At 42.5% G+C, this 20,571-nt stretch overlaps 1 protein-coding gene across 3 annotated transcripts in view; it reads left to right on the plus strand.

Moving 5' to 3' along the window:
* Clvs1 (clavesin 1) overlaps positions 1-20,571 on the plus strand; it is a 204,068-nt gene that overhangs the window by 158,767 nt on the left and 24,730 nt on the right. For all 3 annotated transcript variants that reach the window (XM_036178402.1, XM_036178401.1, XM_036178403.1), the window contains 2 exons: positions 14,753-14,863; positions 17,983-18,218. In XM_036178402.1, coding sequence (XP_036034295.1) covers positions 14,753-14,863; positions 17,983-18,218 — 347 coding nt within the window. The remainder of the gene's footprint in view (positions 1-14,752; positions 14,864-17,982; positions 18,219-20,571) is intronic.

A 20,571-nucleotide genomic window follows, 5' to 3' on the forward strand; every position in this document is an offset into this window, starting at 1 on the left:
AAGGCAAATATGTCTTTAAAAGAATACATTTTCTTTCTTTTCTCCTAACTTTCTCTTTAACTGATGATGTCTAAGCCATGGTACTCTTGTCAAAAGGGAGGGAAGCCCTGCAGCTAGGGAATGGGGTGCTATATTGTGCATTTGGAATGTATGCTTAGGAATGATATTGTTTCACCTAAAGCTGTCAGCATATGCATCTTCAAAACCACATGTGACAACCAGAAAAGGACTACATTTTACAGATACATGGAATTTTAGCAAGTCACGGCAGAGTCTGTGGTGTAGTAGGGTTCATCTGATTGCAAGGTCTGACAAGGCTGAGTTCAATCCCACCCAGCCTTTTGGGTGATGTATGGTTTGGACAACTGTTTTATTGTTGTTTGAGATAAAGGCTTGCTATGTAGCCCAGGCTATTTATGAAATCTTTAATCTCCTGCATCAGCCCAGAGCACTAAGATTACAGGCATGGACAGTAATGCCCAGGACTGGGGAACATTTTAAACACTCACTGTAAGGTAGTGTCTCCTTACCTGAAAAGGCCAGACAACATAGCAATGGAATCTTCATAATGTTGCCCTGACTGTTAAATGAAACAGCATGTAAAAATTTGTTAGTGTGGTTCTTGATTCACAAGATCCAAATAATGTGTGTGTGTGTGTGTGTGTGTATTATGTGTAAATGTGTGTAGGTATGTATTTGTGTGATTGAGTGTGTGTGAGTGAGTATGTATGTGTATGAGTGCTGGTATGTATATGTGTGAGTGTATTTGTGTGTGTATGTATATGTGTGAGTGTGCGAATGTGAATTGTGCAGGTATGTATGTGAGTATTTGTGTGTGTGTGTGTGTGTGTGTGTGTGTGTGTGTGTGTGTGTGTGTATGGTGTGTATGCAGGCACACCTAGCCCTCTGTGCACAGGTAGAGACGACAGGCTGATGTCAGGTGTGTTCCTCTATCACTCTTCACCTTATTTTTCAGATAGGATCCCTCACTGACCATGGATTTCAATGTTTTATCTAGACTGGCCAGAGGGCCTCAGGGATCCATCTCTCTCTACCTTTCTTCTTGCAGCTGGGGATAAAGATGTGAACACTCTGACCAGCTTTTACATGGGTACTGGGGATCCTAACAGAGGTATTCATTCTTGTGCAGCTAGTCCTTTACCCACAGAACCATCTTTCATTCCATGAATAATTCAGTATTAACTATTACCAGTAATACTGTTTTCTCTTACATCTCTTGTGACTTTGAAGGGTTGTTATACTTATTTATTGCAAAATTAGTTGCAGACAAAAAGGATGAGTGACTAGTTAAAAGTTCACCGTTTGCTAAAGTCTCACCCTGAATGTCCTCTGTGGTTCTTCTGCTCTGCTTCCTTCTCACAGACACCAGGACTGTGGAAGCTTATGTATTAACTGGCAGGGAGAATCATATAAAGCAAGACATCTCTGCTGCATCGATTTCCTCTGTGAATCAGCCATTCGAGGGATCTGAATCTCTCCATGAATTGGCTTTTAAATAACGAACAACAATCATCTATTTACCACTTACAGGTCCTTGGGGAAGCTTGAATGAAGATGAAGTATTGTGTAAAACTGTAATGTATTTGCTATGTAATAGTCAGATATAACCCCTCCTTTTAAGGTCAGTGTGGTTAGAAAAGCTGGATGTGATTTTTATAGCAAATTAAGTTTCCAGTGCTTGGGTTCAGTTCTGCTGACACCGATGACTAGGTGGCTGGATTTATATTCTACCCCTTCTGTCTCCAAGTTCTAGTCGAGGTCACCTCCCCGGTCATCTTGCCTGGCCAGCAATGAGATTGGCAGAGCTAGCAAAGTAGATAGCTCTCCTATTTGGAGCTTTAGTAAGAAGTAAAAGGAGCAGTTGATGTAGACATCCTGTTTGGGCTGAGCACATTGTCTCTTATCCTCAGAATTTTGATTAGTAGGCATCTCTGCATTGACTGATGCTCACTGCAAAAGGAAGCACCTCTGACCAAGGCTGAGAGCAGCCAAAGTCTATGATCACAAACATAAATATTTACAAAGCAACTTGACAGCATAGGCATCTACAAGCTAACAGTAGCAGCTTCTACCCTAGAGTATATGGTCTCCCCAGCCATGGGCTTTTGACCAACCAGGGTTACAGTACCAGGCATACAGTTTGTTCCTGTGGATGAAGCCTCAGGCACATCTGGCTTGGCAGGCCAGTAAAATAACATTGATCTTCCTGCATTCAAGGATGTCCCTCAGGCACAAGGCAGGTATCACTGACTTCAAGACAGTCTCAGAATTTACGGTCAGTTTTCTTGTTGAAGATTCAACAGATATGTATCACCACTTGATTTTTCAACTATTTTCTTCCCTCTTTTCTCCCTCATTTTATTCCTCCATTTTTCCTTTCCCTTATTTTTTCCTTTAATAAGATGTATCTGCTCTTGGGGGAGGAGACAGAATAAGTGAAATGTAGGGATTCTTACTGGCTTATTAAGTCCTAAAGATTGTCAAATATAGTCACATGTATTTGTTCTTCACGAAAGCTTTGGTTAGCCCTTTTATTGTTGTTGTTTTGATGGTTTATTTGTGTTTTGATGGTTATAGTGCTTAAATGTATTTTATGAGCATAAAGGAAAATGTAACTGAATACTCAGAATCTTACTTTAAATTCTTATGCTTTTCCCCCTTACTCAATTTATTTTTGGATTTTGCAAATTAAATATGATTATATAATCAACCCATCTCTCCAATACCTCCCATATCCATCCTCCATCTCATAACTTTTCTCCTTAATTATGTGTGTATGTATGTGCTCTCAGACACACACACATGCATGCATGCACACATATAAATACAACCTATAAATATAAAGACAGATCGGACAGCTAATTCCTGGTCCTCTGACTCTCCCAGTCTTTCTGCCCCTCTTCGGGAAAGTTGTCTGAGCCTCGCCCCAGCAGAATGGCTGAGGCCAACCAAACAATGGTAAATGCTGGAGAGGATGTGGAGCTCGCATTCACTGTTCAAAGATTGCAAACTTGTGCAGCCACTCTGAAAATCAGTGTGGAAAATCTTCAAAGGTTTAAAAACAAGTCTACTATCTGGCACAGCTATACCACTCTTGGCATGTGCCCAAAGGACCCAACATCCTACTCCACAGACACTTGCTCAGCCAGGTTCATTGCTGCTCTATTCACAAGAGCTAGAAAATGGAAACAACCTAAAGGTCCTTCAACTGATGAATAGATGATGAAAATGTGGTAAGCAAAATGAAATCATGAATATTTAAGATAACTGGACAAAACCAGAAAAGATATTGGGTAAAGTAACTCAGACCCAGAAAGGTAACGCCACACGTTCCCTCTCATCTGCTGTTTCTAGCACCAAATCTTTGAGTGTAGTCTATAACATGGAGTAATAAAAGAAACCAAGAAAGTAAAAAGTGATGATACTGGAGAATGGGAGGGAAGGAATAGAAATGCTAGAGAGAGAAATATCAGGATACAGTGACAGAAAGGAGAAAATTAGAAAAATAGTGGGGATTTAATTAGGAGGAGGAAGGAGGTTAATATGGAAGTGAGATAAATAACACCAAAGATGTTTGAAAAAACTATGTGAAATCATATTCCTTTACACTTACATAAAATTATATATAATACAAACAAGTGCATGTACACATATTTTTTTTTCAATGAAGTTGATGAGATATTGCCCCCTCAGGAACCGTAGACTCTCAGGCAGAAACCACTGAGTCAGGCAGGGGAAGCCTCCTTTTAAGATGTTGGTCAGAGGAGTCCAAGAGACTTCAAACACTAGAGATCATTGCTGTTTTCCTTGGCTGTGTCCCAGAAGTCAAAGATACGTCTTTATGATTGAGGACACCAAGCATTTTAGACCCAGGACTTTGAAGTTTGAGCTGGGTCAGATCTGAAATCCTCTTCCGCAGGGACTAACTTTCATAGTACCTGAAGATGTTCTCAAAACTGCCAAGGGAGAGAAGCAATCAGTAGTCCGACCCATCCATGACACCCATGAACCACAACAAGGATCAGCATGGTGAAGTATTCCTAAATGTACCACAGTGGCACTTAACACCTTAGCAATAACTAGGAGCTGTCTAGTTGGACTTAAGTCCTACTCATCAGGAAGGAAGTCCTAGGACTGGAGACCTAGTCAGCTATTTGGGGCTGGAGAGACCATGGATCTTGCGGGAGAACCCCATACTGCCACTTAACTGAAGTAGTGTGATTCCTTTCCTAACTGCGTTCTAAGTAGTTATCCTAATATCCACGGATGAGTGAGGCTCTCCCTCGCCTTTCTATCAGAGACAACTTACAGAATCAATCAATCCCAATATCATATTTTTCACAGAAATATAAAAAAATAAACATCTTTAAATCCACATGGAACCAGAAAAGTTGCCAGATTTCCTGAGTTAAAAGCAAATGATAACAAAAACAAAGCTGGAGGGCCTGTGGTTGGGCTAGAACTCCCACTCACTCCAGCACGATCTGAGGAGCCCCATCTCTCTCCCCAAACCCTGACGTCTCAGAGAAGCTCCAACAAAGAAAAGGAGCCAAAAGGTCCAGTTCCACATTCTTGGTGACTGTGGCAGCTCCTCCCCTGAAGTTGCCAGCAGCCTAAGACTCTGCCTACAGCTGTCAGCTTTCTTGGGTACAAACCCATCTGGTGGAGGACACATTATCACCCCTCATTTATAGATCATCTCCCTGCTGTAGTTTGGCGCATGACTTCTCCAACCCAATCTCTAGAGCTGGAGGGCTCACCTGGTACTCGTTTTGCTCAAATCAACCTGTTCTTTTGCTTTTTCATTTTGGCTTGATCTGGCTTACTGCATCAGCAGAGTAACCTATTATACCATTACAATTACCATTTCAGATTTTAAAATATATTAATAAAGCCATAATAATAAAGACAGTGCGGTGCTGACACAAAAACACATTGAACAAAACTGTTGACCCCAACATGAGCACATGTAACTACAGACATCTGATGTTTGAGAGAGATGTCAAAAACATACATTGGAGAAAAGATAGCATCTCCAATAAATTTTCTTGGGAAAAGTGGATTTCCATATGTTGAAGAATGAAATTAGACTCATTAGTATCAACCCACAAAACACACACACAACTCCAAACAGCTCCAAGATCTCAACTCCAAACCTGAAACACTGAAACTGCCTGAAGAAAACATTGGCAGTAGCCTACATACAGGAGTAAGAAAGGACTTTCTCAACAAAACTCTGTTTGCCCAGGAATAAAGGCCAGCAGTTGAAAACTGGGACAGCACAAAACTACAGAGCTTCCATTTAGCTAAGGCAATGATCAAGCCAGAAGGAAGCCTATTGTGTGGAAGGGGGTCTTTAATAGGTATACATCTAACAGAATTCCTATCAAGAATATACAAAGAGTTGAGAAAACAAATGAACCATTCAAATAAATGGACTATGGGTCTCATAGATAATGCCTAGTGATGGAAACCAAGCTAATAGAAAAATCAGAACTGGCCAAGAAATATCTCTAAAGTGTTCATCATTTTCTAACATTTAGAGAGATGCAAATCAAAACAACTTTGAGGTTTCATCTTACCCCAATCAGAATGTTTTGATTTGGGGATTCTAATTTTTCCACTATAGCTCAGGCTGACTTTGAACCTGTAATAATTCTCCTGCCTCAGCCTCCCAAATGCTATGATTCTAGGTGATCGCAACCACACCCAGCCTTGCTGGCTCATTTATAGAAGTTTTTTTAATATTTGGCTCCAGCAGGATATGAACATTCTCTTGATCTCCATGCATAGTTACTGACCATTTAGTCTCTTCACTGAGGAAGCACAGCATCTGAGACCAGGTCTTTCCTTCACAGAAAGCACTGCCATTTCTGTCTCTCCCCTGGACATGAACTGAAGGTGTGTATTTGGTAAGCCCTGCACCTTCTACTTTTTCCTTTGTAAGGAAACTTAGCATCTCTTCCTGAACTGTAGCTCAAAATGCAATTTGAAAAAGAAGATGCAGGAATGTTAAGTTGCCAAAAGGGCTGTGACCCACAGGTTGAGAACCACTAATCTAGAGGAAACTACTCCAACACACACTGATCTCGACATCCAGAAATGTCCTTGTCCCTTTGGACCTAAGATAACACTGAGTTGGTATAGCTTCTTGGAAGTGGGCACTGTCCTCTGGGAGAACCTGAGAGAAGCTACACTCTGTAGTCAGATGCACTATTGCCAGACTTCCTCCTCGTGAGCAGGTTCTGTCTTCCCTCTCACACTCATTCCTGATATCTCCATTGCACACATGTAAATCTACTCACACACTCAGCTTTTCCATGAGTTCTCCATTCCTTTGCAAATACATGTATATGTATTTCGACACTAATGATGGCTATGTGGCATGATAGAAATCCATCATCATGCAGTAGAGCATGTCTATAGGCTCCCTGCATCAGTGAAGCCAATTTATGTAGCTAAAGATGATTTTCTCTTCCTGCCTTGAAGTGAGGAACAGATGTCATTGGTAGGGCATGCATGAGCGGAACCGATGATGCCTAAGTGCAAGCTGTGTCCCTACCATGTCTGTAGAACTGAAGTTCATGCAACTCCATGAATGAAGATGCCTTTGACAGGCCCTGGAAGACACCCCAGGCCTCCTTTCTACTAAAAGGAAAGAGTCGGGAGTGGAGGATAGCTTCTGTGCTATGCTCTCTCTCTTCTTTGCAGTCATATTTTAGCAGCATCTTAAGTGATGTGGTGAGTTGTCAGTTTTGTGAACTTTAGGATTTCTGTTTTAGTTTTCCTATGAAAGCATGAGGAAGAGGTGAAGGCAGTTGAGAGCTAGAGACGGCAGCTCCCCAGGCTTCTCAAGGCTATGTGATTTTCAGGTTCAGATGAGTTTTGAATCCAGATGTAAAGTACCTTAGCCTGCAGGCATTACGAGTCTTGCAAACAGTTCCAATAAATGCTACATTATCCAGCAGGAAAGAAAACCCACAGCCACTGAGAACATCAGTGAAAGAGAAAGGAAGTGCTTTGGCCTGAACCATGGTGTCCCTGAATTCGACACAAACACACAACAAGGCAGCTGGGTGACACTTGCATGGTGGCAGTGTGGAAGCGAAGTGTAGACAGTGTGACTATTAAAAAGGATGTGCACACTAAGAGATGGCCAGGATCACTGAACTCTGTGTAGGATACCAGAGAAAACAGAAGATCCTGAAATCAATGCTTTACTTGGAATCATTTGTTTATTGTTAATATTCCATGTAGGCAGAAACAAATATCTTCCTTTTGTGGTTAAAAGTACAGGACATCCTACCAACATAAGAACTGCTCGAGTTACCTTTTCCAAGCCACTCCTAGCCCCTTAGCTCTTTACCCACTACTTAATTTTTATATTTCAAGAATATTATACAAATGGAATCCCACAGTGTTTAACTTCAGAGAATTTTTTTTTTTTTGAGACAAAGTCTCACTATGTAACTCTGGCTCACCTGGAACTCACTATGCAGACTAAGCTGCTCTTAAACTGACAGAGACACAGATCTACTTTCCTTCTGAATGCTAGGATTAAAGGTGTGTGCCACCATGCTTCACACACACACACACACACACACACACACACACACACACACACACACACTGAGTGAAATATTCTAGATTCACTTGGGTTATTGTGTACAGTGTTAATTGTGGTGATATATTGTTCATCCTAATAAAATTTGCCTGAAAATCAGAAAGACAAAGGAACAAGCCACTGCCACTCCTCAGCCTGAAAAAACAAACAAACAAACAAACAAAAACAAAACAAAAAACAAGTCTCTAGCTGAAAGGGCTCTAGTTCCTGTCTCCTGACACCTTTCTCCACCCAGCAATATTGCTTCCTTCTTAGTGCAGGGATTAAAGGCATGTGTGCCCCTCACGTATTGGGAGCAAAGGCATGACATCCCAGGTGCTGACATTAAAGGTGTGTGCCACCACTGCCTGGCTCTGTTTCTCTCCTAGACTGAGTCAACCTCATGTAATCCAGGGAGGCCAGAGGGATCTCTGCTTCCCAAGTGCTAGGATTAAAGGCATATGCCACCACTGCCTGGCCTCTATGTTTAAACCAGTGGCTTGTTCTGTTCTCTGATCTTCAGGTAAATTTTATTAGAGTACACAATATATCACCACAGTTAATTTTCCCTTTTGTTGCTGGTTAGTGTCTTATAGTATGGACACCATAGCTTAGTCACTTATTGAAATTTGTGTTAGCTGTGTTCACTGTAACTACTACAAATAAGGCTTCTGTGCACATACCAGCTTTTTGTGGATATAAATCTTCATTTCTCAGGGCTAAATGCTTAGAAAGCATGTTGTTGATGATATGGTAGTTATATGATAGGTGATTATGAACATTGGCAAGTTTTCTTCTATTTCCTATTAATGAATGAGTAACTTCATTTTTCTAGATCTTCATCAACATTCAGAGTTGAGCTGGGTCCTCTTTTTTGTTTTGTTTTGTTTTGTTTTGTTTTGTTTTGTTTTTGGTGGTGATGGTGGTGGTTTGCTGTGTGTGTGAGTGTGTGTAACATGTGTGAACAGCTGTGTGCCTACATGAAAAAGCTAGAGGAAGAGATTAGGTTCCTTGTTGTCTCTCTCCATCTCACTCCCTTGTGACAGGGTCTCTCACTGAACCTGAAGCTCTGCTTTGGGTAGATCCACAGGCCAGCAGGCCCAGCAATCCTCCTGTCTCTCCCCTCTGCAGTGCTGAGGTTACAGGCTCAGGTAAGGCTCTTTATGGCACTTAACATGGATGCTGCTCATTTGAGCTCAAGTCCTCTGGCTTGTGCACCAAGCTGTCTCCCCACTAACACAGCTTGCCAGCCCCAAAGTTGTCATTATTTTTAACCATTCTGACAGGTCTGGAGTGTAAGTCTCTGGTGCACTTTACTCATGATTAATGAAACAAATTCTCATGTGCTTATTTGACATATATGCTTTCTTTAGTGAAATGTTCCTCCATGGCTTTTGCACATGTTCTAATTGGATCATGTATTCTTGCTCTGTTAGTATTGCATTTGTGTGTGTGTGTGTGTGTGTGTGTGTGTGTGCACATGTGTGTGTGTGCAAGCATTCTATATACTAGTCCTCTGTTGTATAGATCAAGCTTTTGAGTCAAGTCTAAGGATCAAGTCTAGTCTCTTTGCCTAGTTCTAGATCTTAAATTGACCTCTTTTTATTTTCTAAAAGTGGGGTGAAAGCTTAGGCCAGGATTGTTTGGGTATTGTTCACATTAAAGAATGAATAAGAAAGAGAAAGGGGCCTGAGATGGCTTAAGATTGGTTAGTTTGAGGAATTTAAGGACTCCTGGGTATGAGGTCTCCCCATGTTGTCTGGGTTCTGAACTTGGAGTGCTAATGCAAAGGAATAACAGTGCAGCCCTCCTGAGCCTGAGAGAGACGTTCCTAGATGTGTGAGATGGAGCGACTCATCTGACTGTGAGGCAAACTCTCCCACTCATAAGTGAGACAACCCCTCCCTAGTCAGGAAGATCCCATATGTCAAAGTATCAGATATAAAAACTAGAAGCTGTTAATACAATTATATTGACTGCTTTTGAAATTGTACCACATTTGTAGGCCTGGAGTCAACCTTACTTAATCATAATGTATATAATTCCTCTCATAAATTACTAGATTCCATTTAGCAATATACTGTGAGGAATTTTTCATCTGAAATTATTTTTTAAAGATTTATTTACTTAGTTTGTATACAGTGTTCTACCTGCATGTGTGACTGCAGGTCAGAAGAGGGCACAAGAACTCAGGACCTCTGGAAGATCAGTCAGTGCTCTTAACTGCTGAGCCATCTCTCCAGCCCCTTATCTGCACTCATAAAGAATAGTGGTCTGTAATTAGATTTGTATTATTCTAGTCTTGTTTTGACATATGCTTCATAAGAGAATTGGGACATGTTCTTTTATTCTCTGGAAGAGATTATATGGAATTGGATTTTTCTAATGAAACCATGTATGCCTGAAGAATGAGTTTTATGACAATTTTAATTTTCATAGTAATTAGAGACTATTGGAATTGCCTGTTTCCCGGTGAGTTGTGGTAGTTTGAAATACAAGTGACTCTTGCCCTTTAGGTTGTCAAGACCCCATGTAGAGCTGTAGCGTTGTCCTCTGCCTGTCCCTTTGACAATGACAAAGTGAGAGGCAGTTGTGTTGCTGACACTGGTATCTATGACATCCCTTTTTGTCAGTCTTGATACAAGGCTGGGAAATTTTATGTCTCTTCTCAAAGAAGCAACGCTTGGCTGCACTGATGATCTTGACTATTTCTCCACTGTAAAGGCCATTGGTTTCTGCTCTGATTTTCATCATTCCCTCTCTTCTTCTGGCTGGGCCTTCATCTTCTCCAAACCCAAGCTGGCTTCGATGTACTGACTTGAAGCTTTTCTTCCTTTGTTGAACACACGTTCAGCATTGCAGATTTCCCTTTCGCACGAGGTTAGCTGTGTCCCATACACTTGGATGTGCTCTACTTTCATTTTCATTCAGCTACATGTATTTTATTTTTTTTCTTGAGACACTCTTTGATCCTTCCATGAGTTACTTAGAATTGTGTGGTTTTGTTTCTAATTCTTTGATATTTTTCTGTTTGAGTCCATTTCCAGTTTTGAATATAGATTTGTGACTGCATTTATTTAGCTTTAGTTTAGTATTTTGTGGCCTGCATTGCTCTGTCTTGATGTATGCCCCATGGACATGTATAAAGAAAGTGCATTCTCCTGTTGGGTGGATAGGTTATAAATATATAACTATAAGTTCCCAGTGGGGAAGGTAAAGAATCTATTACTACTGATGCGAGTTTGAGGGAAGACCTTTCTCTCCAGATGGTCTCCACTGACATCATAGGTATGGATGAAGGAGTAGCTTCTCACCACAGGGATGGAGGTTCTGGATCTCCCCTGGGTCTTTCCCAGCATGCCCCATGCAGGGATGCTGCTTCTTTAGTTTGACCTTCACTAGAGTGACAGTTTAGGCTGCTTTTGCTAGTGTAGTAAGGGACACAGGCAACCCTCAAGTTACAGAAGGCAGACAAAAACCCTGGCAACTAACCCAGCATTTAAGACAAGTACAGTTTAGACAATTTAACCCTGTGTTTGACCCAGGGTTTGGCATAATGAGCACTCATAAGTACATGCTAAAATGAAGAGGGGGCAAGGCATGAACTAACTGGATCAAGGCCAACCAATCTGAGATCTGTTCTAGCCCATAAGGCATACACCTCCATGAAGTCCCTTAGGACTGTGGGAGAACCCTGAGTGATGAAAGCTTCCCCTTCACCTGACGTCAGCTACATGGTCAGCCAAAGGTGCTGCCCCGGCAGATGCTAACTCTGAGAAGCTTGATTTGTCTGTCTCATCATCACTGTGCTGTGGCAGCATTCCCACCAGGGCATCATGGGAGGGAGGACTCTGGTCACTAACAGTTTCAGAGAAAACAGTTGATCGCAATGAGCAAGGCTTAGTGGCTTGAGTGTTCTGGTCTGTGGTGGCCCAAGACTGGCAGATCAGGAAGCACAGACCAGAGAGGAACTAGGGCTGGCATCTGGCCTTCACAGGCCCACCCATAGCATTCAGTTTACAGCTCCACAACCTCCCAGTACATCCCTGCAACCTGAGGGGCCAAGGACTCGATTCATGAGACCATGGAGGACATTCCAGATACAAACTAAAACGGTGGGTTTCCTCATTTCAGTATTTCCCTCTACACACACACACACACACACACACACACACACACACACACACACACACGCAATTAACACACAGCCAGGTTTTATCCAAAACCTTACCAAGCAGGAAGACCTCTCGTTTGAAGTTTATGGGAGGGATCTGAAGAAAAATAACCCTGTTTCTACTTGAACCCAAGCCTAAAACTCCAAAATTCAGGCTCATGTGTTTTGTTTGCACATTTCACCGGCTGATTTGAACTAGGGCAGTGAAAACCTGGCAGATTGATGGACCCAAGCCAAGCCAGAATTTACAGCTGTGGGAGGCGACACCTCACTCAACCTCCCCAGTATGAACAGAGGACAGTTTTTGATGGTGTTGATGACTGAGGTTTCACAGACTAAAACTAAGTGTCTCTAAGTATTTTTAAAGGTTAATATTGTCATTGTGATTTTTTTCCTACTGTCTCTTGTTTCTTGGCATTTTCTTCTACTTTAATAACCTAAAAATACAGGATACAAAAGACTACTAGTAGAAATATACATGTTCTTATTAGTTCTGGTTTAAAAAAAAAAAAAAAGACAGTAAAGCCTGGGTTTTATGAACAAATGTTTCAATCCTGTTCTTTTTCTATAGCATCTCAGAGCTCACACTCATCATGTAAGTTATGTTTCTGAATAAGAGATCAAATGGACCAAAAAAATTTGAAACTGGGGAGTAACCCTTATTACAAGGGAAAAGTTTGGCAGGACAGCCTCTTACTTTAAAGAAAAAACATTGTTCGGTCTTGAACATGAAAAGACAATGTTGGATTGGGCATGCAGCTTGCTGCTGGTATAGTGCTTGCCTAGCATGAGCAAGGCCCCGTGTTTAATGCTCAGTACACACAAAACTCCAACTCCCCCACACATGCAAAGCCCACTTTATTTAAAACTTTGACTTTTCTGAAAGCAGATGTGGTAGTAAGATCACACCGCTCATAAACTTCCTTGGGAGACGAACATCCAATCTCCCCAGACAGACCAGAGAAACCATTCTACCCAGTCTAGCTTGATGAGTGAGGGCGAGGAACTACTTCCAAGAGCAAGGGCAACCGTGGGCTGTTCCTCCTACAAAGGGAGCTACCCTCACTGAGACCTACTGGGCTCCGGAAGGTAGTCAGGCCTCTTGTAGTGCACTGTCTCCAAAGTCCCCTAACTCTCCTTGACAGAAGGCTAATGGGCCAGAATTGGTGTGAACTCTGCTTTGGTAACCACAGTTGGTGGAGAGTAAAAGAGGGCAACAGCCATGCCATGTTTGGAGAGCATAACACGCAGTGGCAAATGCTAAGTCAGTATAAATAATCACTCAATCCCCGTATTTGGTGGTGGTTCCCTTACTACTTAAAAATCAAGATAAATAAAATGAATAAATAAACTGAAATTCTCTAGTTTAGCCTTCAAACTATTTCATTATTCGCTATTTTGTAAAACATCTAGCTAGAAGTAAAAGTTATTTTTAAGATTTTCCAATGTCAGCCCTTAAGCTCAGTTCCATATACTTTCACTGAAACTAGGTCCCCCCAGGGCAGATGCCTAGGGATCTTATAGATGCAGAGAGTTCTGGAAAAAGTTAATAGCCCTCTTTGCTTGTTATTATACTAAAAAAGAGCCAGGCACAGTATTTCATACACCCACGGAGAGTGCTCCCTGCCTGAGCTGCTGGCTGCCCTGCCTCTTCTTGTCTTGCTAACACATTCCTTTCAGGCTGTTGCTGTGATGAACCTGATTGACAGCACGTTTAGTGACAAATACCATTTAGGTGTTGCCTCATTTTCCATTTCATTAATAGAGGCAAACCCAGTCTGCTGAAACCACACATCAGGACCTCCAGCCAAGATCCTCCTCCTATGGATCTCAAACCCTCAGCATAGTTTACCAGCTTGCTGGTAAAGCACAGGCTGTTATTCCCGCCTGGATTCCAAACTAAGAGCCATTTTGAAAATCTTCTTAAATCCTGATATTTACAAACTGTGCTGATCTACAGAAGAGGGGGTTCTTACTCAGTTAGGGTGGTCAACCCGCCCTCTACCAGAATTATCTTTTCTCTAGGATCTGCTGTGTGCTTCCAGGGTGGAGTGGACAGATAGTACAGAAAGTGACCCACAGCACATGTTGTCCTACTGGGGTCAATTCAGAGAACCAAGGTTCCTAAGATCCTTTAGGGTCCTTTCGCCGTCTTGTCCTGTCCAACCTGCTCAACTCACCCAACCAGTTCAAGTCCTGGGCTGTTGCCAAGGTGACACAATCTCATGGTGAGAAAAGGGAAGGAGGGCAGAGACTGAGTTGTACTTAGGCCTTCAGGAGCTGAAGTGTGCTTACCCAATGCCTTGAAAAGTTCTGACTCCCGACCCCGGGATCTGGTCTCACAAACCTCTGTCCACCTCGATGACTCAGTCATTGCCATTTGGGAAGACTGGCACAGAACTTATTTGTAGGCTGTGGAATGAGAAGGGGAGAAAGAATACAGGAGGCGGAAAGAGCCCAGTGTCTGACTCCTTTCTTTACCGGGAAGTGGGAGCTTCTGCGGCTGGAGTTCCTAAACATCAAGAAAGTCTTTGTTTGGGGCAGTTTCCCTTCTTGCCTGCATCCAGTACTGATACCCGAACAAGTTTGTGTCTTCTGAGCACACAGTGTTTGTTTGTTTTGTTTTGTTTTGTTTTTTCTTTTTGGTTTTCTGAGACAGGGTTTCTCTGTGTAGCTTTGCACCTTTCCTGGAACTCACTCTGTAGCCCAGGCTGGCCTCGAACTCACAGAGATCCGCCTGGCTCTGCCTCCTGAGTGCTGGAATTACAGGCGTGCGCCACCACCGCCTGGCCCACAGTGTTTAATGATCTAAATGATCTAAATTGGCCAAATGAGATGAGGGGGGAAAACTTCTTCTGGAGCAGGCTGTCCCCCGCATTGATTGCTACGCTGCTGTCACCCAGCCTGGAGTGTTGGTAACTGATGTTCTCTCGATGTGTATATTTCCTTCCCAGGATAGCTTTCCTGCCCGCTTTGGAGGCGTCCATTTTGTCAACCAGCCCTGGTACATCCATGCCCTGTACACGCTCATCAAGCCATTCCTTAAAGACAAGACAAGAAAGCGGGTAAGGAGAAAAACGTGTCTGAACTTCTGAGTGGGGGAGAGGGCTGGCCTGTGCGGCGGGACAATTGTAGTGCTACTCTGTGTGTGCATCCCCCAATAGCTTTACCATGGTTTTGCAATTTTTGAATATTTGCACCTTAGCAGGAGTTTGCAAATGATTTGTATTTAATCAATGATTCAGTAAGATGGGTTATTTTCAGAGTACCAGACAAACCAAAAGAAACTTTGAAGGCATGTAAATACAAGATGCCAATTTTACTGCAAATGATTGTGGGAGCAGGACATGCAGCCACTTCCTGCTCCTATTTGATTCTTTTGTTTTGTGGGGGTATGTTTGTTTGTTTGTGGGGGATCTTATTGTGTAGCCCAGGCTAGCCTCAAATTATTTTTTAAAGATTTATTTTCATTTTACATAAATGAGTGCTTTGTCTGCATATATGTGTATGTACACATCATGCAGTGAACATGGAGGCCGAGAGAAGGCATCAGATGCCATGGGACTGGGGTTAGACAACTGTGAGCTGCCACCTGGGCACTCTGCAGCAGCAACAGATGCTCTTCACTGCTGAGCCATTTATGCAGACCTTAACCTCCAGTTCTTAATCCTCTTGCTTCCACATCTGGAGTTCTGGGATTGCAGGCGTTCACCTGGTTGCTACTTCTTGCTTATGGGCTACATTCTGTCCTGCATTGTTACTATGAAAAACGATTCTTTATATTTTTTCTCTCTTAGCCCTTGGATGGTAACACCAGACCCATCATATGTAAGGTTTAAAGCATTGTTCATTGGATCTAATAATCTTTAAAAGAAGGCCTGAAATAATAATGACATCAGTCAACATTTGAGAAGCCAGGCTCTTTCATGAGAGCAGGGCCGGCATGGCATGCTATTCAGCTGAGTAGCAAGCATCCGTTAGCTACCCTGAATCTCACTGTCCTCATCTTTTACTTGGGAAACTAACTCCTACACCATAGGCTTTTGGAGCAATTTAGTGAGACAGCATATGAAAACACAGAGAATAATGCCATTCACATACCAGACACTTGGTGATTTTATTCCTTTTTAACCTTTGTCTTCCCCCCCCCTCCACTACTTTTACTAAAACGCACTTGACAAGTAAACATTGTTTGTATTTGAGGAACACAATGTAGCAATTTAACATATGAATACATTGTAGCATGATCACTACAATTATGATAAGATATCCATTACCTTGCATGTGACTGATAAAGTAGTATGAGCGCACACACACACACACACACACACACACACACACACACACACACACACACTGGGGTTCCAAATTCCTAAGCCTTGGATGCTTCTTGGTCTTTAGAGAACACTGTAGGGGACTATGGGAGAAGGACAAGTCCAGTTTCCAAACAAGGGCAGAATATAAAACTAGACATCACCGGTATCAAGAAGCAAGGACCTTCTGAAACATTCTATAGTCTGCTCAGGCCAGTATCAAGTATTGTTTGCATCATGATATCAGGTCTCCCAGAGCCTGCATCTTCTACCTAGCATGGGGACTGTGGGAGTTCTTCCCACAGTGAGCACTGTCCATTGAACCAGAGCAGGGGTTTCTGGAGATCTTGACCCTGGACAAGTAGGTTCAACCTCCTACCTCTGTGTTCCTGTCTGTTGCACTGCACAATCAGTAGGAATGCCAGAATAGCCATCTTCAGCAGCACGCTCCATCCTTTAAGAACTGAGTGGGTGGGGTATGTGGATAGAAATGCTAAATGTAAACACCAGGCTCGGGACCTTGTGTGATTCTAATACTCCAGCATCTACTATCAAGCTTCATAAATGCCAGAATAGTTTAGTTTATTCATAACAAATCCTTTTTTAATAACTTTCAGTCACATCCAACAGCAATGTCAGAAATGCACAGTGCCTTCCCAGGCACTGTAGCACCTAGAAGAGCTCCACACTGACCTCTTTTTCCCTTTCGTCTTTACATGATGCTGTTTACAGGACAGGGTAGAGTGAAGAGAATGAGTTTGTTGCTGAAGTCCAAATGTGGGTATTTTGAAACTCACATTTGGATGCTACCGTTGTTAGCTGTGCTGTGTATGGCCAAGCGTGTAATTGATGGTGTTCTGCTTGAGTATCGCTTACTTACTCCATGTAGTAAATTGTGTGTAACTTATGCACTAGATGTAATTATTTCATGCTGCAATGTGTGTAGGAACCAATGTCATCACAGATGTATTTTAAATCAACTTTCAAGGTCAATTTCTAAATTGTAGTCAGTGACAGTTATCTACTTATCACATGACATTTGTGGATTTATCTAAAATAACTGAAATGTGAAGCTTCCTCTTGTCTCATGGTGGCCAATTTAGAGCATCAAACACTGTGTGCTCATAAGACACAAACTTGTTAGGGTATCAGTACCGGATGCAGGCAAGAAGGGAAAACTGTCCCAAAGAACTTCATATAGCACATTCTCAGGTTCTACACTGAACAAGAACAGATTGAGCTTCTACCTAGTACATACACACCATCTTTGGAACTACAGGCTATGGGAACAGAGTAAAATATCATTGTCTCTCTCCCTAAGACCCCATGGAACACATTTGAACAGAGCGAGATACCATCAGATACAGAAGAGTTCATGGGGGGGGGGAGGGCATGGAGAATCAGCATGGATAGGGCCTGGGACTGATTTGGGAGGAAAAGCAGAATGGACCCCTAAGGGAAAGGCTGTACATAGTGGGGCCTGGAAGATGGTAGAACTGGGGAGTCCTGGGGGCCAGAGTTCTCAGGTAAGAGCATGGCATTCAAAGCATGGGTAGCTTTGGAGCAAAGGGCGTCACTTCCCTATTTTCAGCAGGAGTGATTAGAACATGTCTCTGTGTGCAAATTTGAGTGGTGGCCAAATAATGTCCACTCTATTCTGAAACTTCATTTTTTAAAACAACTATCAATTGAGCCTATTTTTAGGCAATAAAATAGATTTTTATGATGACTAAGCCATGGGCACATAATAATTGCTTCTTTGAACTCCATGGTCATCAGTGACAAGTATAATTTGTCTTTGCTAAATTGTGCATTAGACTAAACACTTACATATTTTTTAATTTCTATGTTGATTACTTTTTCCTTTCTAGATTTTCTTACATGGAAACAATTTAAACAGCCTTCACCAGCTGATACACCCCGAGTTTCTGCCCTCTGAATTTGGAGGAACCCTCCCTCCTTATGACATGGGGACTTGGGCCCGGACATTACTTGGTCCTGACTACAGTGATGAAAATGACTATACCCACACCTCCTATAATGCCATGCACGTGAAACACACCTGCTCCAACCTGGAGAGAGAGTGCTCACCCAAGCCCATGAAACGGTAAGGCTGGCTAGAGGGCATGAGAAGGTCCATGTAGACCCACTGTGGCTTAAGAAATTGAAAACTCTGTGGACACAGAATTGAATAAGATTCTTTTCATCAGAGTTTACAGCAAATGGGTCTCAGCCAACCCAGAAGTGGTTGTTACCTTTACCCAGTTTGAGGGAAGGACTTTACTTCCGGATTGCAATCTGCCTCTTAGACTGTGGGAGTCTGTTAAGATATAGATGGAACATAGAGCTCTGGGATACACTGAGGGGAAAACCACCCAGCAGAGAACCTGCCTATCACTCATCTCTTTGAAGCCAAGGAGCAGCGTTTGGCTGTAGCACCGTTATTATGCATTAGGGCCATCAACACAAATAAGATGATGAAGGTGTGTCTAGAAAACACACCAGGAAAGGCTTTTGTGCATGCTCATAAGATGGCTGGCACTTGAGCTACCCACAGAGGGAAGGTCAGAGACTCTGGAGTAAAAGGGAACTGGTATGCCAAGGCTGAGGGATGGGCAGAGGAACAAAGTCTTACAAAGACAGATGGCACTGGGATTCTCAGGCTTGCGAGTGTAAACAGGGTCATGGGCATGGAGTAAATCTCCAGAGAGAGCTGGAATCAGCTGGTAGAGTGGGCTGCATGGATGCTCATGATGGAGAAGGTTGCTTTCCAGTTTTCTCTTTTTCTGTTTTTCTCTTTCTTTCTCTCTCTCCCTCTTCTCATTCTTTCCTTGACCACTTGTATTTGTGTGTGTGTGTGTGTGTGTGTGTGTGTGTGTGTGTGTGTGTGTGTGTATTTCTGAGATGGAATCTGGGCTTTGTTCATGCTAGTTCACACAGTCTAACACACTACATCCCCAGCCTGAAGGTGGCTTTTTAAATTTTCTATGCAAATGATCCTACACACTCTCAACCCTTAGCTTTTCAGGCTAAGATCCCCTTTAGTCACCATCTCGATCCACACTCCAGTCTCTCTCCATGTGTGACCACTGTCACCAGACAGGGTCTGCCCTTCCACTTGTTTCTTCATAGACTATGTGCACTTGCTCTCACATCTCAGTGTTTTCTGACTTCTAATAGTGAGGATTCTTTGGCTGCAGTTGCACTAATAAGTAAGGCAGTCTAGATTCCCTAAACATCAATGAAGTCTTTCCTCATAGTCAAAAACCGAAAGAGCAAAGATCAAGGTGTCAGGAGATTTGGCATCTTTGAAGCCTCTCTTCCTGGCATGCAGATGGTTGTCTTTGTCCCTTGTCTCCGAAGATCTTTCTTCTGTGTGTGTTTGTGTCCTGATTTCTTCTTATGAGAACAGCAGAAATAGTGGTTTAAAGCCCACTCTATTAACCAGATTTTACCTTAATGACCTCTTTTAAAACTCCATCTCCAAATACAGCCATGACCAGAGAGCTGGAGTGAGAACTCAGCCTGTAAGTTCAGCAAGGGTGGGAGAACATCCAGTGTCTACATGGTTGTACTGCACCTGTCTGTGTCCCTCAGAACAGCTTCTATATCTGATGCTGCCTAGGATCCTCAGACACTAATAGCCACTGTAGCCATTGCTTTATTGGAGAGCACTTATTCCGGTTATTGTTTAGGTTTTTCTCTATTTCAATTATTTCCTCAATATTTGTTCCTAGCTTGTCTGTCCATTTTCCTAGGAAGATTTGTCTGGGAAGCCTCAGATCCCTTCCACTCTGGACCAGAGGGCCTGCCCCACGTTTCAGCCCATACTGCAGAGGAGTAGTGTACTGAGGGACAGTTTTACCAGTAGTGATTAAGAATCAACCTTCCCCAGATGCAGACACCTCACTTATGGAGGAACAAAACTGTATTTCATGGCATCTCTTCACCTCTTGGAATCTGCAGGATGCAGGAAACAATGAAGACAGAACTAGGGAAAAGCTTCAAGAAAGCCTTTTCTGTCTTCCCATCTGTTAGAGGGATCTTCTCTCAAGCCCAAATTTCCAGGGAGCTTCAGTTTTCACTGTCCAGATTCAAACAGGCAGTGATGGGACAGTGTGCCCCTGCTGCATGGCTATGTCAGAGTTGCAGGCAGATGACCTTGGAGTAGTATTGTGAGTTCTAATAGGTATGCACAGGTCCTGTTCTCTGCCATGATTCTCTACACGCTTATAGTCCATTTGGAGTGAAGTGGTCTTTTGTGGACCATCTTTGGAAATCCATCACTTTTTATAATGAGGTTTCTGAGTAATGCAGCCACTGGGTTTCAAGTGGCTCACTAGAATAGTGTTTCTCAGTAGAAGAGCGTAAAGGAAAATTGGAGACAACTCACACTCTCTTCAAAGGGTGGTCACAACAGATACTAGTTCTTTTTCTCTTCAATAATTGTGATTCTGCCT

This window comes from Onychomys torridus, chromosome 2 (assembly GCF_903995425.1).
Source record: "Onychomys torridus chromosome 2, mOncTor1.1, whole genome shotgun sequence".
NCBI lineage: Eukaryota > Metazoa > Chordata > Mammalia > Rodentia > Cricetidae > Onychomys > Onychomys torridus.